The sequence below is a fragment of the Palaemon carinicauda genome, chromosome 7, assembly GCF_036898095.1.
Source record: "Palaemon carinicauda isolate YSFRI2023 chromosome 7, ASM3689809v2, whole genome shotgun sequence".
NCBI lineage: Eukaryota > Metazoa > Arthropoda > Malacostraca > Decapoda > Palaemonidae > Palaemon > Palaemon carinicauda.
In genome coordinates this window covers 172,477,588-172,503,940 of record NC_090731.1, presented here as the reverse complement: position 1 = coordinate 172,503,940, position 26,353 = coordinate 172,477,588, and the positions used below count along the sequence as shown (strand labels likewise).

The 26,353-nt window shown below is 45.7% G+C and overlaps 1 protein-coding gene across 2 annotated transcripts in view; it reads right to left on the bottom strand.

Annotated features, from left to right (window-relative positions):
• The window catches only part of LOC137644184 (uncharacterized), a 72,325-nt gene that overhangs the window by 22,250 nt on the left and 23,722 nt on the right, over positions 1-26,353 (bottom strand). For both annotated transcript variants that reach the window (XM_068377185.1, XM_068377186.1), the window contains exons 3-9: positions 26,129-26,330; positions 25,461-25,608; positions 15,478-15,954; positions 14,656-14,922; positions 13,801-13,925; positions 12,520-12,686; positions 565-706 (exon numbers count right to left, since the gene is read on the bottom strand). In XM_068377185.1, the coding sequence (XP_068233286.1) occupies positions 565-706; positions 12,520-12,686; positions 13,801-13,925; positions 14,656-14,922; positions 15,478-15,954; positions 25,461-25,608; positions 26,129-26,330 (1,528 nt within the window). The remainder of the gene's footprint in view (positions 1-564; positions 707-12,519; positions 12,687-13,800; positions 13,926-14,655; positions 14,923-15,477; positions 15,955-25,460; positions 25,609-26,128; positions 26,331-26,353) is intronic.

Sequence of the window (26,353 nt, the reverse complement as noted above, 5' to 3'; positions counted from 1 at the left end):
TCTTATACCTTTTACAAGTGGAAAGTAGCCACTGAATAATAAGAGAGGAGCAGTTAACCCTTGAGTGAAGAACCTTAAGGTGTGTCCACACTGGCAATATCGTGTCTACCGACATATCAACAACAAAGTTGGAAACCTTACAGTCAATATCGGTACACATATCAACAACAATGTATGAAACTTTGTCTGCTACAATGTCTGGCAACATATTGGCAACACGCGTCAACTTGGTGAAGCCGTCCACGCCTCATTCTAGAGACTTGTTATGTGTCTGTCCGGGTATCTCCAACCACTTCGACTCGTCCACACCAGGGTTGCCAACATATCACCAATAAATCTCTACCAACATCTCGACAACAGTCTAACAACTTGTTACCTACAAAGTTGCCAACATGTTTTGTCGCTAGTGTGGACGCACCTTTAGCGTTGTCACGTGTATGAAGAAAGAGGAGAATATGTATACAAAACCCAAAAGATGAAAATACCTTAAATTTACCCTCATACGCATTTCATACCATTAAACATACAAAGGATTAAAAGGATGTTTTGCCTAAGGAGCCTCACCTGACTCTTTTCTCTAATCTCCTGTGTTATGGCGTGAGCATCAGGACGGTGGTCGGGTTGTAACTTCAAGTGACGAGGTATTTCACGCAGAAAGGATTCAAAGTTATATTGGGAGTTGAACACGATAACATCTGCAACCAGACTGGTAAGAAGAAGAATAAATTAGAATCTTTAGCAAAAGAAAACATGAGTAAAAATATAAAATCCTTATAATATTTCTTTAAATTACTAGAACAAATGACTGTTTCAAATCCACACATAATCCATTAATGCCCTTTTTACCACTCTTACCCATGTATACTTGCATGCAAAGACTAATACAGTAAAGTATAAATGAATGATTATCTAACCATTATAATAGTGCAAACTTGAAGCTTTTCATTTAAGCATACAGTATCCTGGAAAAAGATACATACTACCTCGAAGAAAAGCCATTAAATATTAAGATTTGTTATGTTAGTACCAAAAGATATACAGATAAAAGCCGAATAAAACCATAGTATGTATTCAAATGTTTAGCTTCACAACCTATTTGAGTACCATCATACATACATATACCAAAGGCACTTCCCCCAATTTTGGGGGGTAGCCGACATCAACAAGAAACAAAAACAAAAAAGGGGACCTCTACTCTCTACGTTGCTCCAGCCTAACCAGGGACTCAGCCGAGTTCAGCTGGTACTGCTAGGGTGCCACAGCCCAACCTCCCACATTTCCACCACAGATGAAGCTTCATACTGCTGAGTCCCCTACTGCTGCTACCTCCGCGGTCATCTAAGGCACCGGAGGAAGCAGCAGGGCCTACCGGAACTGAATCACAATCGCTCGCCATTCATTCCTATTTCTAGCACGCTCTCTTGCCTCTCTCACATCTATCCTCCTATCACCCAGAGCTTTCTTCACACCATCCATCCACCCAAACCTTGGCCTTCCTCTTGTACTTCTCCCATCAACTCTTGCATTCATCACCTTCTTTAGCAGACAGCCATTTTCCATTCTCTCAACATGGCCAAACCACCTCAACACATTCGTATCCACTCTAGCCGCTAACTCTTTTCTTACACCCGTTCTCACCCTCACCACTTCGTTCCTAACCCTATCAACTCGAGATACACCAGCCATACTCCTCAGACACTTCATCTCAAACACATTCAATTTCTGTCTCTCCATCACTTTCATTCCCCACAACTCCGATCCATACATCACAGTTGGTACAATCACTTTCTCATATAGAACTCTCTTTACATTCATGCCCAACCTTCTATTTTTTACTACTCCCTTAACTGCCCCCAACACTTTGCAACCTTCATTCACTCTCTGACGTACATCTGCTTCCACTCCACCATTTGCTGCAACAACAGACCCCAAGTACTTAAACTGATCCACCTCCTCAAGTAACTCTCCATTCAACATGACATTCAACCTTGCACCACCTTCCCTTCTCGTACATCTCATAACCTTACTCTTACCCACATTAACTCTCAACTTCCTTCTCTCACACACCCTTCCAAATTCTGTCACTAGTCGGTCAAGCTTCTCTTCTGTGTCTGCTACCAGTACAGTATCATCCGCAAACAACAACTGATTTACCTCCCATTCATGATCATTCTCGCCTACCAGTTTTAATCCTCGTCCAAGCACTCGAGCATTCACCTCTCTCACCACTCCATCAACATACAAGTTAAACAACCACGGCGACATCACACATCCCTGTCTCAGCCCCACTCTCACCGGAAACCAATCGCTCACTTCATTTCCTATTCTAACACATGCTTTACTACCTTTGTAGAAACTTTTCACTGCTTGCAACAACCTTCCACCAACTCCATATAACCTCATCACATTCCACATTGCTTCCCTATCAACTCTATCATATGCTTTCTCCAGATCCATAAACGCAACATACACCTCCTTACCTTTTGCTAAATATTTCTCGCATATCTGCCTAACTGTAAAAATCTGATTCATACAACCCCTACCTCTTCTAAAACCCCCCTGTACTTCCAAGATTGCATTCTCTGTTTTATCCTTAATCCTATTAATCAGTACTCTACCATACACTTTTCCAACTACACTCAACAAACTAATACCTCTTGAATTACAACACTCATGCACATCTCCCCTACCCTTATATAGTGGTACAATACATGCACAGACCCAATCTACTGGTACCATTGACAACACAAAACACACATTAAACAATCTCACCAACCATTCAAGTACAGTCACACCCCCTTCCTTCAACATCTCAGCTTTCACACCATCCATAACAGAAGCTTTTCCTACTCTCGTTTCATCTAGTGCTCTCCTCACTTCCTCTATTGTAATCTCTCTCTCATTCTCATCTCCCATCACTGGCACCTCAACACCTGGAACAGCAATTATATCTGCCTCCCTATCATCCTCAACATTCAGCAAACTTTCAAAATATTCCGCCCACCTTTTCCTTGCCTCCTCTCCTTTTAACAACCTTCCATTTCCATCTTTCACTGTCTCTTCAATTCTTGCACCGGCTTTCCTTACTCTCTTCACTTCTTTCCAAAACTTCTTCTTATTCTCTTCATATGACTGACCCAGTCCCTGACCCCACCTCAGGTCAGCTGCCCTCTTTGCCTCACGTACCTTGCACTTTACTTCCACCTTTTTCTCTCTATATTTTTCATACTTCTCTATACTATTACTCTGCAGCCATTCTTCAAAAGCCCTCTTTTTCTCTTCCACTTTTACCTTCACTCCTTCATTCCACCATTCACTGCCCTTCCTCATGCTGCCTCCAACAACCTTCTTGCCACATACATCACTTGCAATCCCAACAAAATTTTCTTTTGCTAACTTCCACTCCTCCTCTAAATTACCAGTTTCTCTTACTCTCACCTCGTCATATGCCATTTTCAACCTTTCCTGATATTTACTTTTTACCCCCGGTTTTATTAGCTCTTCAACCCTCACTTGCCTCCGTTTTACATCCACCTACTCTATTCCCCCACTCTTTTGCTACAACTAATTTTCCTTCCACCAAAAAATGATCAGACATACCGTTAGCCATACCCCTAAACACGTGCACGTCTTTCAATCTTCCAAACATTCTTTTAGTTATCAACACATAATCCATTAATGCCCTTTCTACTACTCTTCCATTTGCCACTCTTACCCATGTATACTTATTTTTATCTTTCTTTTTAAAAAAGCTAGCACTTATTACCATCTCTTGTTCAACACACATATCTACCAGTCTCTCACCACTCTCATTTTCACCTGGTACGCCATACTTCCCAATGACACCTTCTACCTCTCCAGCGCCCACTCTAGCATTTAAGTCACCCATAACAACTACATAATTCCTTCTACCCAGTCCTTCTACAAACCTAGTTAATTCATTCCATGACCGCACCAAAATCAGGAACATATGAACTCGACAGTAGCAAAAGAAAACGTAGGGCTTAAAGTTCACCTATCCCTGAAATACCCTTATAAAGGGATTTTGACGAAGGAAAAATCTATTTCTGGGCGAGGAACCTGTGTCGCCCAGTGAAATGCTCCTCTAGCACCATTTCTAAGGCATAGTTATTGCTGAATATACCAGAGAAAAAAAAAAAGAGATGCATGGAATGCCAGGAATAAACCTAGCTCGCTCACTCTTGAGTGTCGGTATAGAAAACTGGGGCGTGATTGAACCACGACCATAGATCCCTCACCAATTAGACCTCTCCTTCATCAACATCCCCCCCTCTCTACCCCAACATCTCCCCACCCCTTATCTTCATTCCTCTATCAGGACCTGCGTTGGTCAGACGTGTTTTATTTTGCTCTGTGTTGTTTTGTGTTTTTGAAGATGAAATCCCCTTATAATTAATTTTACCAAAAAAAAATACGTCATGAAGATTCCTCACAAAGAAATATTGAGATTGCATTCTCATAGGAATAAACATTTATGCATCCATACCTAAAGATTACCAATTTTTTAGTAACTTTACACTTTCCGTACTAAATACATACTGTCACATCATTTTGGCAGATTTTAACCTTTACCCCCAAGCTATTTGGAACTTTCCCACCCTTAACCCCCAGGCGTTTTCTTTTTCAAGCACATTTTGCAATATATTTTTTTTAAATTGCTCTAACAGCCTTAATTTTTGCCATAGAGAGGTCAGGTTGGTCTCATTCTTTTGGAAAATGCCTGACGTTTCTCAAAAAGTTATCAAAAATATGTAATTAGCCGTTTTTTGCAAGGACGCACCACTACGTCCATGGGGGTAAAAGGGATGAGTTTTGTGAAACGTACCAGTACGTCCATTGGGGGTAAAAGGGTTAATAATGATTTAATTAAAAAATATGCGGCATAAGTAAAAAGTAAAACAACACTTAAGAATGGATAATAGAATTCATATTCATGAAATTGACAAATATAATAAAGTCTGTACAAACACTGTATAAATTAAAGGGTATTTCAAGTTTTTGGCTAACTTTCTGGTTTCACCTATTTGAACTGGATTTATCATCTCCACCAACGAAGTTGGAAGGAGGTTATGTTTTTGCCCCTGTTTGTGTATATGGCTTCCTGGCCACAATTCTAATCATAGAGTAATGAAACTTGCAAGGACTAACTCTTATGTAAACAGCAGGAAATGATCAAATTTCAGAGGGTCAAGGTAAAAGGTCAAGGTCACGGTTAACCAAATCGTCCAATTCACGTAATCAGCCATAAGTTTGGACATCGTTGTTACAGAGACTTCAAACTTAGTTCATATTTGAGTATATGAAAATTCACACCAATTAATACTGTACATGTTAAGGTCAGAGGTCAATTTAAATGTCAAGCAAAAGGTTGAGAAATAAGCTGCCGCAGCAGAGGTCTGGGCTCTACTGAGTGCCCATCTAGTTAGTGATGTTTTGAGAGCTTGAAATTAATGTGTCACCATCACATACTCAGTTCATGGCAACATAATTGCTTTAGCAATTATTACCAACTTCCTAATCTTTGAAAAATGTTATTTTTATTAATAAAATAAATTTTTGAATATACTTACCCGGTGATCATATAAGCTGCAACTCTGTTGCTCGACAGAAAAACCTACGGTCAAAATACGCCAGCGATCGCTATGCAGGTGGGGGTGTACATCAACAGCGCCATCTGTCGAGCAGGTACTTAGTACTCCAAGTAAACAAAGAACCAATTTTCTCCTCGGTCCACTGGGTCTCTATTGGGGAGGAAGGGAGGGTCCTTTAATATATGATCACCGGGTAAGTATATTCAAAAATATATTTTATTAATAAAAATAACATTTTTCAATATTAAACTTAGCCGGTGATCATATAAGCTGATTCACACCCAGGGGGGTGGGTAGAGACTAGCATTACATGTTTACATTATTATGAGCTAAGTATTTTGTATTTCATTTTAGCAGTTATTCAAAATAACAAACATAAAATAAATAAGTACCTGGTAAGGAAGTCGACTTGAACAATTACTCTGCCTTTTTAAGTACGTCTTCCTTACGGAGCCTCGCGATCCTCTTAGGATGCTGAGCGACCCCTAGGATCTGAAGTATCAAGGGTTGCAACCCATACAACAGGACCTCATCAAAACCTCTAATCTAGGCGCTTCTCAAGAAATGACTTTGACCACCCGCCAAATCAAGTAGGATGCGAAAGGCTTCTTAGCCTTCCGGACAACCCAAAAACAATAATAAAACATTTCAAGAGAAAGATTAAAAAGGTTATGGAATTAGGGAATTGTAGTGGTTGAGCCCTCACCCACTACTGCACTCGTTGCTACGAATGGTCCCAGAGTGTAGCAGTTCTCGTAAAGAGACTGGACATTCTTAAGATAAAAAGACGCGAACACTGATTTGCTTTTCCAATAGGTTGCGTCGATTATACTTTGCAGAGATCTATTTTGTTTAAAGGCCACGGAAGTTGCGACAGCTCTAACTTCGTGTGTCCTTACCTTCAGCAAAGCTTGGTCTTCCTCATTCAGATGGGAATGAGCTTCTCGTATTAACAGTCTGATAAAATAGGATAAAGCATTCTTTGACATAGGCAAAGATGGATTCTTAACTGAACACCATAAAGCTTCAGACGGGCCTCGTAAAGGTTTTTAAATAGAACTTAAGAGCTCTTACAGGACATAAGACTCTTTCTAGTTCATTTCCAACCATACGATAAGTTTGGAATATCGAACGATATTGGCCAAGGCCGAGAAGGCAGCTCGTGTTTGGCTAGAAAACCAAGTTGTAGAACATGTAGCCGTTTCGGATGAGAATCCGATGTTCTTGCTGAAGGCATGAATCTCACTGACTCTTTTAGCTGTGGCTAAGCATACCAGGAAAAGAGTCTTTAAGGTGAGATCTTTCAGGGAGGCTGATTGTAGCGGTTCGAACCTGTCTGACATAAGGAATCTTAGTACCACGTCTAAATTCCAACCAGGTGTAACCAAACGACGCTCCTTCGTGGTCTCAAAAGACTTAAGGAGGTCCTGTAGATCTTTATTGTTGGAAAGATCTAAGCCTCTGTGACGGAAGACTGATGCCAACATGCTTCTGTAACCCTTGATAGTGGGAGCTGAAAGAGATCGTTCTTTCCTCAGATATAAGAGGAAGTCAGCTATTTGAGTTACAGAGGTACTGGTCGAGGATACGGATACTGACTTGCACCAGTTTCGGAAGATTTCCCACTTCGATTGGTAGACTCTAAGGGTGGATGTTCTCCTTGCTCTAGCAATCGCTCTGGCTGCCTCCTTCGAAAAGCCTCTAGCTCTCGAGAGTCTTTCGATAGTCTGAAGGCAGTCAGACGAAGAGCGTGGAGGCCTTGGTGTACCTTCTTTACGCGTGGCTGACGTAGAAGGTCCACCCTTAGGGGAAGTGTTCTGGGAACGTCTACTAGCCATCGAAGTACCTCGGTGAACCATTCTCTCGCGGGCCAGAGGGAAGCAACTAGCGTCAACCTTGTCCCTTCGTGAGAGGCGAACTTCTGCAGTACCTTGTTGACAATCTTGAACGGAGGGAATGCATATAGATCTAGATGTGACCAATCTAGTAGAAAGGCATCTATATGAACTGCTGCTGGGTCCGGGATTGGTGAGCAAAATATTGGGAGCCTCTTGGTCATCGAGGTTGCGAAGAGATCTATGGTTGGCTGGCCCCAGGTGGCCCAAAGTCTCTTGCATACATCCTTGTGGAGGGTCCATTCTGTTGGAATTATTTGTCCCTTCCGACTGAGACAATCTGCCATGACATTCAAGTTGCCTTGGATGAACCTCGTTACTAGTGATATGTCTAGACCTTTTGACCAGGTGAGGAGGTCCCTTGCGATCTCGTACAATGTCAGAGAGTAGGTCCCTCCTTGCTTGGAGATGTACGCCAAAGCCGTGGTGTTGTCCGAGTTCACCTCCACCACTTTGCCTTGAAGGAGAGACCTGAAGCTTTTCCAGGTCAGACGTACTGCCAGTAGCTCCTTGCAGTTGAAATGTATTGTCCTTTGACTCGAGTTCCATAATCCCGAGCATTCCCTACCATCTAATGTCGCACCCCAGCCTACGTCCAATGCGTCCGAGAAGAGAATGTGGTTGGGAGTCTGAACAGTCAGGGGAAGACCCTCTCTAAGGTTGATATAGTCCTTTCACCAAGTCAGACAAGACTTTATCTTTCCGGAAACCGGGATCGAGACCGCTTCTAGCGTCTTGTCCTTTTTCCAGTGAAAAGCTAGATGGTATAGAAGAGGACGGAGGTGTAGTCTTCCTAGTGACACAAATTGATCCACGGATGACAGTGTCCCTACCAGACTCATCCACAGCCTGACTGGGCAGCGTTCCTTCTTCAGCATCTTCTGGATGGATAGCAGGGCTGGGGGTTGATTGTCTTGTTCAGCAACGTCCTCATCAGAGGGTTCCTCGTCCGAAACTGATGAGGAAACGGCAACGGAGTGGGCAACGTCTGACTCGCTGAATCCGGTCGCACTGGTGGATGCGTGACGGAGCCGGACGCAATATCATGGAACTGCTGCACAGTCTGTGAACTGTCAACAACCATGGGTGCGCGAGGAAGTACAGCGTCAACCCGAAACTGTCTAGACTGTCTGGGTTGTGCAGTCAACACCCTACCGGGTTGCTGAGGTTGACGCACTGCGTCACAACAAGTCACCTCTGCTGGTTGTTGAACGTCCTGAACGTCAACAACCACCTCCGAGCGTCGCTTAACGTCAACGTGCGACTGGCAACCCACACTGGGTCGCATCGGTGGAGGAACCACCTCAACTGGCAGACGCGAGTAGGTTACCTCAGCGTCAACAAGGCGCACAACCGACCGGTTGGAAGGTTGTTGGCCAGAAGGAGGAACCACCTCAACTGGCAGACGCGAGTAGGTTACCTCAGCGTCAACAGGGCGCACAACCAACCGGTTGGAAGGTTGTTGGCCAGAAGGTTCTTCTCCGCATTTAAGTCCTCTATCAAGGACGCAAGCTTGGACTGCATGTCTTGCAGCAAAGCCCATTTAGGGTCTACGGGAGCAGGTGTGGCAACAGACGGGGTTAGCGACTGAGGCGGAACCATTTACCATCCCTGAAAGCCTTGTTATGTGTGACATAATAGTACAGCAAAACTTCAAAGGCTCGACAAAAGTTGAGAAGTTGACCTGTAAACAACTTGGAGCGTCTCCTGGCTAGGCGCCAGGGCGAGTCTACCAGAATTGAGAAGTCTATCTGGGCAGAGGCATGAACTCCCAAGCCGAGAACTTCTCTCGTGTCCTATCAGACTCTCGCTCTATAAGCCAGTTTAAAAGAAGGGAAATCAAAGGCTGTATCCGTAAAACTCCTCCTGGTGCAAAAACCAGTCGCCTAGCCAACGTAACGCTCTCTAGGAGAGCGAGAGAGCACTAGCTTAAAAACAACGGCTTCGAAGTAGCTAGGCCTAGTGTAAGTTCTGACGTTTAGGCGAACGAGGAGCAGCAGTTACAAGATCCGGACGAAGATCCTTAAAAAATCATCATGATTTAATTAAAGTCCATAGGAGGCTAAGCAGCTTAAGGCTCCTCTCCAAATGACAGAGTCCTCAAGGGAATATCAGTAGGAGGGAGAACAGCACTTTCTCATCTACAGGAACCTTGTCCGATAAAAGCTAGGTTATCTCAGTGAGTCTCTCACTGGTGCATTAGTAGCAGACCAGAAGGCAACGTCATGTAACTGCTTGACAGTCTGTGAACTGTCAACAACTGAACTGTCAACCACAACAGGTGCGTGAGGACATACAGTGTTCACTCGAGACTGCTTTGACTGTCTATACTGAGCAGTCAAAACAACTCTAGAATGCGGAGGTTGACGCACCGCGTCAAAACAAAACAACTTAGACTGTTGTTGTACCTCGCGAACGTCAACGGAAGGTTCCGTGCGTTACTGAACGTCAACATGCGGCTGGCAGGGTACACTGGAACGCATGGGTGGCGGGACTCTCTCAGCTGGAGTGCGGCAGAAGGTCGCCTCAGCGTCCACAGGACGCACAACCGTGTTGGTTGTAGGCTAGAGGTTGGTGCAGTGTCAACCTTCTCCGCACGAAAGTCCCGCATCAATGACGTTAACTGAGACTGCATGGTCTCCAGCAAAGACCACTTAGGGTCTACAGGAGCAGGTGCGGCAACAGACGGTGTGACTGCCTGATGCGGTACCGCTTTGCCTCTCTTAGGAGGTGAGCAGTCGTCGGAAGACTGCAGCGAGTCCGAACTGACCCAGTGGCTACAACTGGGCCGTTGGACTTGCGCGGAAGGGACAGACTTGCGCTTAATAAGCTGCGAGACCTTGGTCCATGGTTTCTTACGAGAAACCTCTTCCGCAGACGAGAAATAAATGGGCTCTCTCGTCTTTGTGTGGGTGGGGCGATCTTGGGTAGATACGCCCGAAACCACGGAGGGAACCGTCTGTTCGTTGATCAAGGCCTGACGAACCCATAAGTCGTTCGACATTACTTCTCCCCTGGGCTTGGGAGCTTGCAAGAGGTCCCGGACTAGGTGAACGACAGGCACGAACAGACGAACCCTTGGACGCAACACTGTAACACTTTGCGCATATCACTTTATCACTTCGATTTTCTGTTTTGCACTTATTTCACTGAAATCGAAACTTTTACTGATTTCTACCTGAAACACGCAATTCTACCCTCATTAAAAGGTAGTAATTGCGAAATCAGTCGTATAATGCAGCTCATTAATACTATCAAAAAACAGAAAACATATATAAAGATAAAAAATTCAGTGGCTGGGAAAGAGACTAAACACTAGTTCAAATAAACTACGTTTACAATCTCTCACCGCACATAGCCTGGGGACAAGAATAAAACCCCAGAAACGTTTTACCTTCTTCCCCGTACAGCGACTAGGGACGAGAGTAACACGAGAAAAACGTTACCCGCTTGAACGGAACGTTTTCTCTCCTCTCTCTCCCTCCGTCTCTATCTCTCTCTCTCTTTCTCTATTGATTTCGCACCTAAGAGAAGAGCCCAATTATATATCGTCAAAAAAAACATGTATTTGACTAAAGGAAAAAACTGAAAGGTTTTCCAAATAAAAAGTTCCTTTAAATTAGAATTTAAAACATTTAAGCTAAGAAAGAATGAACAAAACGTCAGAATCGATTTACTCTTACTGCAAAGTGAAACCGTGATACACTCTCTCTCTATCGTAACGATAGAGCGCATGTTGAACGTCCTGAACGTCAACAACTGCGTAGCATAAAAAACTAAACGTTAGTTCATCTTTGAAAACAGTACGAAGACTATCAAAGAAATTCTTTCATAAAACATTAAATTTAAAAAGTTTTAAATTCTTTAAAGGCTAAATACGATATAACGGGCTCAACGTTGATTGACTTTGGTTCCAAGTTAGGACCGCCTACTATCAGGAAAGGTCGCATATAAACAAAACATAAAAATTATCTTTATATGTTTATAATAAATGGAAAGTTAATCGAAGAGGCCTAATAAAGGCGGAGAGATATAAAATATATAGATCTATAACGTGTTAAGCAAAATTACTAAAAACCTAAACACACTTCCGTCTAAGGGAAGGGTCGGCCATTTAAAAGTGAAAGAGAGTCCATACTCTCTTTGTCACCCTAATTAAATCTATCCAAAACGAGTTCAAGTTTTGAGATGAAGATAAAACACCTGCATAGCGAAAGCTCAAAACTAGAATAGTGTACTTCACCAAATAGTTGTGAAAACAAATCCAGTTAGTAACAGCGTATTAGTAGGTCTTGCCGGTAGCCCGACAGAGAGAAAATTGGTTCTTTGTTTACTTGGAGTACTAAGTACCTGCTCGACAGATGGCGCTGTTGATGTACACCCCCCCCTGCATAGCGATCGCTGGCGTATTTTGACCGTAGGTTTTTCTGTCGAGCAACAGAGTTGCAGCTTATATGATCACCGGCTAAGTTTAATATTGAAAATTATATTTTTTCCAAGATGGTGAAATAAAAATACAAATATTTTCCATTAATTTGTACCCTTACCAAGCACAATCTATTCAAGTTGGAACTTAATTCACAACCTCTTATTAAGTAAATTTAACACTTCAACAAAGCACCTAACACAAGAAATGCAGGCAACTAATTTTCAAATATATCAAGAAAATTAACCCTTTGAGATTGGGGGGGGCGGTTAAAATACCATTATCGGACTTAGCAATGGTATCATTTTGAGGTTGAATAATTGTAAATTACTTCAGTATAGCAAATGTTCAGAAAATGGTACAGTAAACAACAAAAATAAAGTCAAATTGACAGTGTGCTGAAGTTGGCTGAAAAACTATATACAAACAACATACTGTACTTTGATATCATCAGAATCTTAAGGATTTTATTTAAAATCTTCAGAATCTCAAAGGTTTAACAACATAATTGTACCAGAGTAATTAAATAACAAGTGAAAAAAAATAAAATAAAAAGTAAATAAACATTAACCCTACAACAACTTACCAGGACAAGATTTGATTATATCCATATTGGAAGTCTCTATCTTTCTGTTTCCGAACTGGATAGACCAACTGGTTTTCGTGGAAGTACAAAATCTTTCGTATCCTAGCCAAATCGGGTCTTAATCCTATCAGCTCACATAAATTCAGTGTCGAGGAGGCAAATAACGTCTGAAAAAAATAAAGAGAAGTAACTTAGTTGGAGAACCAATTGCTTTTGCTGAAAAGTTTTAGGAATAATAATAATAACAACAATATACAATGACAAAGATTACCTCACCATAATTATCATTAAAAGTTATATTTCTTAAACAGTTACATCTGATACCAAGATCTATTAATTTGAAGGCCAGTTAACAATAAATCTCTCACGGTTCCTTCTCATAGTACTGGCTGGGATTGTTCGGAGAAAAGCTAAGGTAAAAACGAGGAGTCTGATGCAGGTGCAGCTGAAAACGGAACACATCTCGGTAGATAGATATCCTGTACATAAAATGGGGTAGGGGTTAGTCAGTCAGAGTGGGAGCACAGGTAGGGGTCAGTCAGTCAGTGTGGGAGCAGAAGTAGGGGTCAGTCAGTCACAGTGGGAGCAGAAGAAGGGGGTCAGTCAGTCAGAGTGGGAGCAGAGGTAGGGGTCAGTCAGTAAGAGTGGGAGCAGAGGTAGGGGGTCAGTCAGTCGAGTGGGAGCAGAGGTAGGGGGTCAGTCAGTCGAGTGGAAGCAGAGGTAGGGGCCAGCTAGAGTGGGAGCAGAGGTAGGGGTCTGTCAGTCAGAGTGGGAGCAAAGGTAGGGGCCAGTTAGTCAGAGTGGGTGCAGATATGGAAGTAGAAGGATGGAGATCAGTAAAAAGACCAAAAGGTCACGGAAAAAGTCCTTATTTGAAGACCTGGATCTAATGGAAACAATACTAGACTTTCCTTTGGTATCCTGTAAATACTAGCTTTGCCTTCTAACACATACTATAAATGTAAAAAACTCAAGTCAATTAATTTAACTAAACATTTTCCATTCCAGACTGTAAAGGCTCACCTTCATGACTTCCCTCAATGATCTAACATAGCAGTCTTCAAAACCCAGATCTATCCTAACTTATGAGCCTTTTTATATTCTTCCCTTGCAATTATTAAATTTCATTAAGAGCACAGTTCTATTTCCCTCTCTTCAATACAAAAAAAAAAAAAGATAAGACAGAGTAAAGTATACTGTAATAAGACAGTGACCTCAAGACAAATTCCTTTAAAGCTTGCAACACCAAGGTTTACCGATTACCTACAATTCTAAGTTTACCTGAAAATGATGAGTTACAGGTATTTTTTGGAAAAAGTAAAGGGCTGCAGTCCTCGCTCGCCAGTGCCACTTTCTACTCGGTAACGTAAATAATGCAGCATCTTCACTCCCGATTACCGAGTCATCTGCGAAGTGTAAAGTCTTACTGAACCACTGGTCAATCATATGTTTAAAGTTTTACTTTGCTGGTATGGTGAAATGTAATAATGATGGTACAGTAAATTTAACGGACATTAAAATACATGAAAAACTTCCTAAAAACAAATGAGATATATTTTCATCTTAATTTAAAATCAACAAAGTACCAATGATTAAATTGCATTGTCTTAATGGAAAAATTTTGGCCCTGAAACATATCCCAAGTTTCAGTATTTTACAAAGAAATGTACTATGTTACTTCCAAAAAATAAATGACATTTTCAACTTAATTTACAAATACCTAAGGGCAATGATTAATTTACATTGTCTTAATACAAAAATTTTAGCCCTATAACTTATCCCAAGTTTCAGTATATTACAAAGCAAAAGCAAATGTACCAAGTTACTACAGAAACCTTGTCATATTAGAAGGGCATGAATCTTTAAAAAACCAAAGTGAACGTTCTCTAGAGCAATAAATGCACATACTGTATTTCCCATTCTTTCTGTAGGTCTGCCACATTATACATTTAATCATTATCTTACAATATCGACACCAAAGGATGAGGAACACAATTCAAACTGACTTAATGAGAGGTACTGTATTTGGGATGAGAAAATGAACAGTGACTTTGTGTTGAATGATTGTGTTTCCAGATGATATTTGGGGACAATGAAAAAGACACTCCAAGAACCGATTTTCATCAGCAAGCTTACCGTTCCTGAGACAAGTAATGAGCTGTTTATGAGAGCCCCCATAAAATGGCTCTATGATAAGCAGCTTAGCACCAGGCGGAAAACGGTCTTCCAAACCAGCTCCGCCCCAAGATTCGCTTCCGTCCTCTGTATCCATCACCTGGTCCTCTATGGATCCCTCTGTTTCAGCATCGCTGTCTGCAGCAGGAATAATTCTTGCAGCAGGGGCCGGTAATGGAGCTGCTGGCACTATGGCTGGCGCTCCAGAGGGTCGGTTGCTAGCAGCCCCTACAAAGGATTAATTAAATTACTTACATATCAAATTATAGCTTGCAACAGTTCGAGTGTATGCAGAGATGGCAAATGTAATTTCGGCCATAAATAAAAACTTCATTTAAAAAAATACTACTTACTATCAAAAGTACTAAAATAATCAGACTCCCGCAGAAATTCTTAAAAATTTAATACAGTTTTATTCATTCATACCATTAGTTAGCTAGATAAAACAATCAATATACAGTATATCTCTCTTTAATTTTATTTGAATTCTTTAAAATATATTATTAAAAAGGCAACTCTTAAGTTGTTAATTAGCTTTTAGGATTAACAATTTAATAAGCTAAATAAACTACTACTTTTTGGCTAAATTAGTCTAAGATAAACAACTTAATAAAGCTAAATAACGGTTTCATTTTGGCTAAGACATATAACTATCAGAAAAATATAATACAGTATGGCTGGTGATTCAAGTTCTTTTATCCTAATAGACGCATTATTCTCAATCTAATCCTGAATTACAATAAGTAAAATTATCAAGATGAATATATCTAATGAATTCCTTACCTGCTGTGTTCCTGAGAACTTCGGCATTTCCTGATATACTGTACTGCCATCCTGATCTTAGCTGAGCGGAAAAACCTGGAAGACCAGCCAACGGAAGCCGGGGGAAAAACGGATGCGCTAATGGAGGGACTGTCGGCACTATGCCTGAAGTTACTGCTGCAGGACTCGCATTACTAGTTGGGGTATTATTGGCAGAAGACCCGCTACCGTGACTAGATCCACGTCCTCCGGCGGCACCGTTCACCACAGCAGTCCCAGAGGGTCCGGCAATAGGCAGAGTGCCTATTGGGGGAGGAAGGGGAGTATTCGCAGGAGGTGAGCCAGCATTAGAGCCAGATCCTCCCAGACTGGCGAGAAATGTCGCCTCTGGCCCACCCACGACCCCAGTCATGAAGCTTTTTATCTTGGTAATGTCAGACTTGCTTATGGCTTTCTTAACGTCAATCGGCCTCCCTTTGATAGAATGATTACGAGTCACTGGAAGAAGAGGAAGAACAGATAAGTTCTGCATAGTGTATTCTATTACATTAACATGAGTAATATGATACACATTATCTCTAAATCTGACGATGAAGTGAATTCTATAGATAACGAACATACAGTAGCCATTTTCCTTCTAATATTTCAAGCTCCACTAGATCTTTCCTTAATCTTGAAAACTAAATTGCTGTCATTAACTACAAAAAAATTGACAATTTCATAATTTTTTTCATGAAAATCATAAGACTAAATTGAAAAGTACTGTAACAATAAATTTTAGTGCTATGAAAATTTGGTCCCGGACAATTTCTATAATGCATCTGACCAATCCCAAAATAAGTTCGACAATAAAGGCATACTGAAGGGGGATGTTGTTTAGAAGCTGTTAACAAATGGGTACGTTTAATGGATGATTTAAGTAAATGGTTATTCTTGTCATTAGAGCTTTCGCAATGGTATTTCAGGTGACCAATGGCAAATCAACTTTCCTAAAGGTAATTGCTCATTCATTAAATTCCTGTTTATTTTCAGGACCATAATGTTCCCAGACCAAATAAGGGATTTTGATGAAGGAAAAATCTATTTCTGGGCGAGGAACCTGTGTTGCCCAGTGAAATGCTCCTTAAAACACCATTTCAAAGGTATAAATACTGCTAAATATACCGAGAAAAAAGTTGCATGGAATGCCAGGAATATACCCAGCTCGCTCACCCCTAAAGGGTGTCGGTATTAAAACCGGAGCGAGTGATACCACTACCAGAGGTCCCTTTCCAATTAGACTTCTCCCTCCTCAAAATCCCCCGTTACTACGAGATGTCGTTCACTACAGCTACTGCCTGTATTTTTTTGATGGTTTGAATATGAGTTACCCCTAATTCCTTGTTTAATTAATAAGTTTAATAAAAGGCAGCAGTATGAAAATATTTTTTGCTGGTTTATACAAGTGATTTTTTAAAGTCTTATTAATAAAATCATTCTCTTTCATTTTCTATTTAATCAGATCAGTTAAATAAATGTTTTTAGGGGCAGTATATTTTATAAAGTCTACTATCAATATCTTTGGGACCGAATTTTCCGGGACCAAATTTCCTCGGACAGAATTTTCCTAATTTCTCGTAAGATATGTCCAATAAAAGGAAATTTTCTAAATACATTATTTGCTGTTTTATATACTGTATTGGCTTTTTTATTTTCATCAATGAAATGACAAATTCGGAGATAATTTGTATTTTTCCTAACTATACAAACCTTAGCTATTTACATTGGGTTTACCTTTCAGCGTAGCTGAAATGACGAGCCAATAGTTTCTAACGAGGGTTAACTACCCCCAACGCTAGTTAGCGGGGTAGGGGAAGGGATAGCTTGCTAGCCCTCTCCCCCCACACACTGGTGATTTGCTTCACTTCACTTAGAGGTAGGACTTGACTTGGGGGCCAGGGCTGGCGGGCAAATATGTGTAAATAGCTAAGGCTTGTATGGTTAGGAAAAATACAAATCATCTTTGAATTTTTCATTTGTTCTGTAACCGAAATACAAACCACGCTATTTACATTGGGTGACTTACCCCTTAGGAAGGGTGGAAAGTCCCCAGCCTTACTGACTTTGGCTTTGCCCGGGGGCTCCGCCTCCCAGTGAGTAGCACTTGAGAGAAGGAGCCCCTGCACCTCACAAGTTCCTTGCTTCGCTAGGAACGAGTGGCCTACATAAGTTGTGTGTGGAGGAAAGTGTGACTCGTCCTATGAAGTTGACCTTGAGATCTTTAAATAGGAATCTAGGATAGAACGTTCCCAATACCACCTCGTCAGGGTATGGGGGACGCAACAGTATTAAGCTTAATACTAGGAGCACAAAGAAGCATGGGTTACCTGCAGAGGTCGAGGTCAGCTATGCGAAGACCAGGATGCTGCTTCCCCAAGAGAGGGGAGAATGAAGAAAGAAGTAAGGGTCAGACATACTCTTTCATTCAAGCAGACTAAAACCGGGTAACAACGCCCTCAACCTACTGCTACTTGTCCATAAAGGAGCCTGAGGTTAGACCAGCTGTTGTGCAGCCACCACAGGGCCGACAGAAAACGTATCAAGGCTCCTGTGGGTCACGTCCTGCAGGTAGTGGGCTGTGAAGGTCGTCTGACGCTTCCAGACCCCAGCTTGAAGCACCTGCATCACAGAGAAGTTTCTCTTGAAGGCCAGGGACGTAGCAACGCCCCTGACGTTGTGTTCCCTAGGGCGACGTGACGGAAGAGGGTCTGGATTCAAGGCATGGTGGATAACCCTTCGAATCCAAGCCGAGATGGTGTTCCTGGTGACCCTCCTCTTCGTCCTGCCTGTGCTTACAAACAATGCTCGCACTTGAGGACGGACTGCAGCTGTTCTCTTCAAGTAGTACTTCAGACACCTCACTGGACATAGTAGCAGCTGGTCTGGGTCGCTTGTTACAGAACGGAGACTCGCGATCCTGAAAGAGTCGAATCGTGGATCCGGCACTCCAGGATTCTGAGTCTTGGCAACAAACTCAGGGACGAACTTGAACGTTACCTCCCCCCATCCCCTTGAATGGGCGATGTCGTACGAGAGACCATGAAGTTCACTAACTCGCTTGGCCGAAGCCAAAGCGAGCAGGAAAGCCATCTTCCAAGACAGGTGGCGATCCGAGACCTGGCGTAATGGTTCGATGGGAGGTCTCTTAAGAGCCCTGAGAACCCGAACCACGTTCCAAGGAGGAGGTCTCACTTCCGACTGGGGGCAGGTAAGCTCATAGCTACGTATGAGTAGAGAGAGTTCTAGCGAGGAATAAATGTCCACGCCTTTCAGCCTGAAAGCCAAGCTTAAGGCTGAGCGATAGCCTTTCACTGCCGAGACAGAAAGGCGCATTTCCTCCCGTAGATATACGAGGAACTCCGCTATTGCTGGAATAGTGGCATCGAGTGGAGAGATACCCCTCCCACGACACCAACCACAAAAGACTCTCCACTTCGCCTGGTAGACCCCCTCAGAGGACTTTAGCAGGTGCCGAGACATTCTCTCCGCAACCTGTTGCGAAAAGCCTCTCTCCGTGAGGAGACGCTGGACAGTCTCCAGGCGTGAAGCCGAAGCGAGGCCACGGCCTTGTGAGGGATGTTGGAGTGGGGTTGTCTGAGAAGCTCGCGTCGTGGAGGAAGTTCTCTCGGGAGCTCCGTCAGGAGCTGCAGAAGGTCCGGGAACCATTCCGCGTGATGCCATAGCGGAGCTATCAGAGTCATCGAACAGTTGACCAATAGTCTGGTCCTGTTGAGCACCCTTCTCAACAGACAGAACGGTGGGAAGGCATACACGTCGATGTTGTCCCACCGTTGCTGGAAAGCATCTTGCCAGAGAGCCTTGGGGTCCGGGACTGGGTAGCAGTACAGAGGCAGCTTGAAATTCAACGCTGTCGCGAACAGGTCCACGGTCGGGGAGCCCCACACAGTCAAGACTTTGTTGGCTATCTGAGGATCCAAAGACCACTCGGTACTCACTATCTGCGAAGCCCTGCTCAGACTGTCGGCAAGCACATTCCTCTTACCAGGAATGAAGCGAGCTGATAGTGTTATCGAGTGGACTTCGGTCCACCTCAGAATCTCTACTGCAAGATGGGATAGCTGCTGCGAAAAAGTACCTCCCTGCTTGTTGATATAAGCCACTACCGTGGTGTTGTCGCTCATCACCACCACGGAGTGACCCACCAGGGTCCGTTGGAACTGTTGAAGAGCCAGAAAGACGGCCTCCAACTCTAGCAGGTTGATGTGCAAGCACTTTCCTGATTCTGACCAAAGGCCTGAGGTCCTCTGGTTCAGAACGTGCTCCCCCCACCCTTCTTTTGACGCGTCTGAAAACAGTGTCAATTCCGTGGGGAGGACGAGAAGACTCACTCCCTTTCGCAGGTTCTCGTCGACCAGCCACCACCGCAGGTCCGTCCGTTCCAAAGATCCTATCGGGACCTGTACGTCCGGGGAATCGGATCCTTGATTCCACCGGGACTTGAGCCGCCACTGCAGGGATCTCATCCTGAGGCGGCCGTTTGGAACCAGACGAGCCAGGGAGGACAGGTGACCTAAGAGACGCAACCACGATTGGGCGGGAAGCTCTTCTCGCCTGAGGAAGGGTTCCGCCACCCTCCGCAGCCTTGCTATCCTGTCGTCTGATGGAAAGGCTTTGTGGAGATTGGTGTCTATCAACATGTCTAGATAAACCAGTCGTTGGGACGGCTGCAGAGAGGACTTCTCGAGGTTTACCACGATCCCCAGATCCTGGCAAAAACCCAGAAGCCTGTCTCGGTGCCGAAGAAGGGTCGACTCTGAGTCTGCTAGGATCAGCCAGTCGTCCAGATAACGAAGGAGACGGATGCCGTTCCTGTGCGCCCAAGATGAAATCAGGGTGAACACTCTGGTGAACACCTGAGGTGCTGTGGTGAGACCGAAACACAGCACCTTGAACTGGTAGGTCTTGTCGTCTAGGCAGAATCTCAAGTACTTCCTGGAAGACGGATGGATTTGGATCTGGAAGTACGCGTCCTTTAGATCCAGTGTGCACATGAAGTCTAGAGGTCTCACCGCAAGTCTGACCCTGTCCGCTGTCTCCATGCTGAACCGAGTTTGCTTGACAAACCCGTTCAGAGCCAAGAGGTCGATGACAGGTCTCCAGCCTCCAGACGCCTTCTTTACAAGAAAGAGTCGACTGAAGAAGTCTGGGGAGCCGTCGACGACCTCCTGGAGAGCATCCTTCTTGAGCATGGTCTCGACTTCTGCCCGAAGGGCTAGCCCCTTTACCGATCCCATGGCATAGGAGCTCAACGACACTGGATTCGCTGTCAGGGGAGGTTGAGATGTTATGAACGGGACGCAATAGCCTTGGCCGATCACAGAAACCGTCCAAGCATCGGCCCCATGTTGCTGCCACCTATGCACGCAACGTCGAAGGCATCCCCCCACAGGTGGACACGCGGGGGGATTGCCACTCCTAGTGTTTGCGGCCGCGGCCGCTCCCTCTAGGAGTCTTGCCTCCCCTGGAGGAATTACCGCCCCTCTTGACCTTGGCTGGGAAGGGCTGGGGCTTAGACACCACTTTCTTAGCTGCCGGTGCCTGCTTCGGTGCCTTGCGAGGCTGCTGCTGCTGTTGCTGCAGAGCTGGAGGCTTATAGGGCCGAGCTGTAAGGGCCCTATGGAGGAGGGAGTCCTGGCTAGATTTCCTCCATCTCTCAGCCGTTCGTTCCATATCCTGGGGCTACAACAGATTCTCCCCAAGGAGGGAAGCATGTCTGAGCCTACTGTACAGACATCCACAGCGGGGACCTTCGGGTGGAACTTCTCGGTCACCGCATCGCGCCGCTTCAATACCGAGTTGGCCCACAAGGTGGTGACCTGGTGTGCCAGGAACTCGATGGAGCAGGTGCCCGAGAGTAAGAAGGTCTCCAGGGCCTTCCTATTGGTCTCCTTAGACAAGTCCTCGGAGCGCAATAGGATGCCCAGAGTCCCTAGCCATATATCCAGCCACGAAGTGGCCTGCATGGCGCTCTTCGCAACCTTCTCATGGCTCAGGATCTCCGACGCCGAGAACGTCACCTGCCGGCCGGAGAGCTTCTCGAGAGGAACTCCCTTAGCAAGCTCTTCAACGGAATGATGGAGAGGAAGAGCGAGACTAGACTCACCCAAGATCTCAAAATACCTCCTCTGCTGGAGACGAGGAGGTGGGATGAGTTTGTTCCCGGCAGAGGAACGACTGGAGGAAGCAAGAGTCGCGAGTTGGGCATTGGCCCTGGCTCTGGCACTCTTCAACCCTCGAGACCAGGGCAGAGCCGCACTGGTCTTAGGGGGCTTCTGAACATCGAACACCTGGTCCAGGACCGTGTCCTTGCCTTCTCGGGGAGCGATCACGGAGTCCATGAACCCATTGAGTTGCCTCATCAGGCTCAGGACCTGCCAGAAGGCATGCTCAGACTCCTGCTGGTCTCCTCCTTGCGGACTGGCAGCTAAGTCTCCCGTCCCCGGAATCTCTTCCTGGGGCGAAGCGTGGACGTTCTCCCGGGGAGCAGCGGGTTCCTGGCGAATCCTTGAAGAAGACTTCGGGATTGTCTTGGAGTCCTTGGGTTCCCTCCTGGGAGGGATACAGGATCCCAACAAAGAGGTTCGGAGAGCACCCTCCGCGTGAGACGATTCTCCTCCATGAGGAGAAGACTCCCCCCTTGGTGCCGAGGGGGAGACTATCACCTCACTGGATTCACCCGAGGACGGAAAAGCCTCGTCCTCGGGAGAAGGAGAAAACGCCTGCGAAGGGGATGGGGCCTTCCTGACAGACCTTGGTGCCGAGGGGGAGACTATCACCTCACTGGATTCACCCGAGGACGGAAAAGCCTCGTCCTCGGGAGAAGGAGAAAACGCCAGCGAAGGGGATGGGGCCTTCCTGACAGACCTCTTAGGAACCAACTTCTCCCCGGGGGAAGTCACCACGAAGTCCACTCCTCTCCTTCTCTTCAGTGGGGGCGAGGCAGCCGTTGGTTTGTGTCCTTGATCGGCGCGTGCCGGCATCATAGCCTTCACTAACGCCCGCATCAGAGGACCAAACCAAGTCTGCCGCTCCACGGACACAGAGTCCGAAATCCCCGCTGGAGGGAAGGGGATCGGGCGATCCTTCGGAGTGGACACCACTGGACCTGCCTGAAAAGGAAAAGGGGAAGAAAGTTGCACTGACCTCTCTGAAGTGTCTTCCCTATCCTGCACAAGAGTCCTGCGCTTTGGTGGAGGCGATCCTGAGTGCGGTCTGGTGACACGCGTTCCTGCTGCTGTCGCAGGCTGCGAAATCCGACGCGAACGGTGATCGCGCACAGGCGAGCGGTCGCGCAGGCGAGTGGGCGCGAGGGCGTACAGGCGAACGAGCGCGTGGGCGAGCTGGTGAACGAACGTGTTGGTGCGTCAGCGAGGGAGCGCGTTGACGCGCGGGCGAACGAGAACCCTCCGATGACCGCTGACGACGTTGTTCAGGAGACCTGTAGCGCGTGGGAGAGCAATTGCGAGCAGGCAATCGGTGGTGCGCTGGTGAACGCTGGCGCGTAGGCGAGCGATGGCGCATGGTGGCGCGTTGGCGAGCGATAGCGCGTAGAACGCGTAGGTGAACGACCGCGCGAGGGCGAACTAACGGAAGGCGACCAATGTCCCTCCAGATCCTCTGGGCAACGGCGCGTTGGAGAACACTTGCGCGCAGGCGATAGGTCACGCGAGCGGTCTGGAGATCGCCGATGTTCAGGTGATCGCTGACGCGCTGGGGACCGTTGACGCGCAGGAGATCGCTGACGAGCAGGCGAATGTTGATGCGTCTGTGATCGCTGGCGAGCAAGAGGGCGACGCGTGGAATCCTGTGAAGGAACTGCCGGCGCGGGGCGCAGAGGCGAACGCTCAGGAACAGGAGGCGCGTGGGCGTACAGGCTTTTTGGAAGTACGAGCTGGAGAACGCGAGCGATGTTGCGCAGGAACAGGCTGACGAACAGGATCGCGAGGGCGAGGAGAAGTGTCCTTGGCCAAATTAGAGCGCTCAGGAGACTGATGGCGCGCAGGGCGCACAACAGAAACCGCAGGATATTCGGAGTCCACAGGAAAGCGCTGGCGAGCAGTGGGGCGATGGACATCAGAAGCGCGCTGACGAGCAGGAGAGCGCCTGTGCGCTAACACTGCAGAAGGGAGAGCAGGGGAATGCTGGCGCGCTGGGCGCTCAACAGGAACAACAGGCTGAAGGATGTCCTCAGGAGAGCGCTGGCGAGAAGAGGGGCGACCATCAGGAGAGCGCTGGCGAACAGGAGATCGCTGACGAACAGGAGAGCGCTGACGAGCAGGAGAGTGCCTGTGCGCTAACACTGCAGAAGGGCGCGCAGGGGAACCCTGACGCGCAAGGGAAGAATCCCTTTGCCCCGAAGGGACCGTTGCCCGTCGGGTGACGAGGTCAGGCTGCTGGACATCTGCACCAGAAGCTGAAGGTCTGGAAGGCGTAGGAGACCGATCCCCAGAGAGGTCTAAGGAAGCTGGAGCTGTAGGCTGCTTACAGCGAAGAGAGTCCCCCTCGGAGGAAGGAGGCGAAGATTCAAAAAGGTGCCTCTTAGCACCCTTATAGGGAGACAGGAGGCCCTTGCGGCGCAGCGGACGGTGAGCCTTACGGCGAAGGCGGCCACGAGGAAGATCGTCAGGACCATCAGTCCTCCGAAGGGGAGTCTCAGTCAAAGCACTCCCCTTAGAGGGAGGCTTGGCAGCAGAAGAACCCGCGGGACTCCCTTCCCCCTTCGAAAGATGTACGGAAGGGGGAGGAGAGCCATCAGCACCATCATCCACAACAGTACCTGCAGAGGATTGACCCGACCCGTCGGAAGCCTCTGTCACCACGACGTCGACGATAGACAGAGGATCTACCTCTGCTATCACCGGCGACTGCTTAACAGCGGCCCCTAACTGGACAAGGTCAATCAGGGCTACCCTGGAGGGCAGGCCCTTAAGCCCCAGGGAAGCCCAAATCTGAAAAAGATCATCAATAGACAGAGATTCATTAGCAACAACCTCCCCCGGAGGAGGAGGGGGAACCGCCCCGCTATGGGAGGCGACGCCCTCTCCCCCAATCCAAGGTCGGGAAACAGAACTAGGGCCTGCACTCCCACTCGGTAGACTCTCCTTAGGAGCTGAACGAGGGGGAGCTTCGTAGGAGGTTTGGGCGGCAAAAGAAGAGTCCCGAGAACCTTCCTCCTTCAAGGCAACCCTGGAAGGAGAACTGTCTCTCTTGGACTTCTTCTTACGCCGGCGGCCAAACCTCTCCCACTGGGAGGCAGACCACTCCCTGCACTCACTACACGTATTCTCTTTATCACACCGTCGGCTTCGACACTGCGGGCAAATGGTGTGAGGATCTGTGTCCACCGCCGACATAAAGGTACCACAAGGGCAGCCGGCAATTCCAGGGCACTTGCGCATAGTGAACAATATGGGTGAGGCCAACTTTAAAACACACACACACAAACTGAAAGAAAAAGCAAAAAAAGATTAAGGCTGTCAACGAGGACGATGGACAGACACGTCTGTTCATTGCCGGAGCCAAAAGTGAGGTGAAGCAAATCACCGGTGTGTGGGGGGGAGGGGTAGCAAGCTATCCCTTCCCCTACCACCGCTAACTAGCGCGGGGGTAGTTAACCATCGTTAAAAACTATTGGCTCGTCATTTCAGCGACGCCGAAAGGTAAACCCAATGTAAATAGCATGGTTAGTATTTCGGTTACGGAACAATTTACTTTTCTAGTTTGTTTCATATTGATTCTGATCAATTAAATTAAGGCTTTCATGAGCAGTTTACTAATCATTTCTGGGAGCAAATTTTCCAGTCACCATAAATTTTGTACGTAAAAATATCTTACCATACACAAACTAAGACAATAAGACTTCACACTACTAAGAAACACAGACAAATTTCAAATCTTAATGCATCTAATTTACTGCTTTGTCAATGAATCTCGATATTACTTACACAAAACCTTATCTACTGGATCATAGTCATTAAAATCCACAAACGCAAAGCCTCGATGCCTCCCACTAGTCTTATCGTACATAATGTTGACGCACGTAACTCGTCCAAAGTGTTTAAAATATGATTCTAAGTCGTCTTCTTTCACATCCTGAAATAAGAAAATGCCAATGAAGAAATAAAATAGTAAAAATGCATCAGAAAATGGAATCTTACCCCTTTTACCCCCAATGGACGTGGTACGTTTCACAAAACTCATCCCTTTACCCCCATGGACGTACTGTTACGTCCTTGCAAAAAACTGCTATTTACATTTTTTTTTGCATATCTTTTATAACTTTATGAGAAACTTCAGGCATTTTCCAAAAGAATAAGACCAACCTGACCTCTCTATGACAAAAATTAAGGCTGTTAAAACAATTTAAAATACTGTATATATATTGCAAAATGTGCTTTAAAAAAAAAAAATGCCTGGGGGTTAAGGGTTGGAGAGTTCCAAATAGCCTCGGGGTAAAAGGGTTAAAAAGGGGTTCCTATTGCCCCTGTTCAATGTCTTTTTCTTGATGCTCTTTCTCAAGCTAAGGAAAATGCCCTTCATAAATGATAATATAACACTTCATAGAAAATATAAGACAATTGTAACAAGGAAATACTCTAAGCAAATTTCTTACCTGGGGAAGACCACCAATGAAAATTCTAGTATGGGTTGCATCTGGATGGTTTCCTGTGGGTAGTATGGCAGTGTTGGTGTCGTTACGGGGAAGAGCACGTTTAGTCTCCACAAGCCTCCCATCAACCTTATGTGGCCTCGCCCTTTGGACTGCGTCGACATGGTCAGGGTTCATAAAGGTCACGAATCCAAAACCACGAGATCTGGCGAGGAAAATGTATTTTTG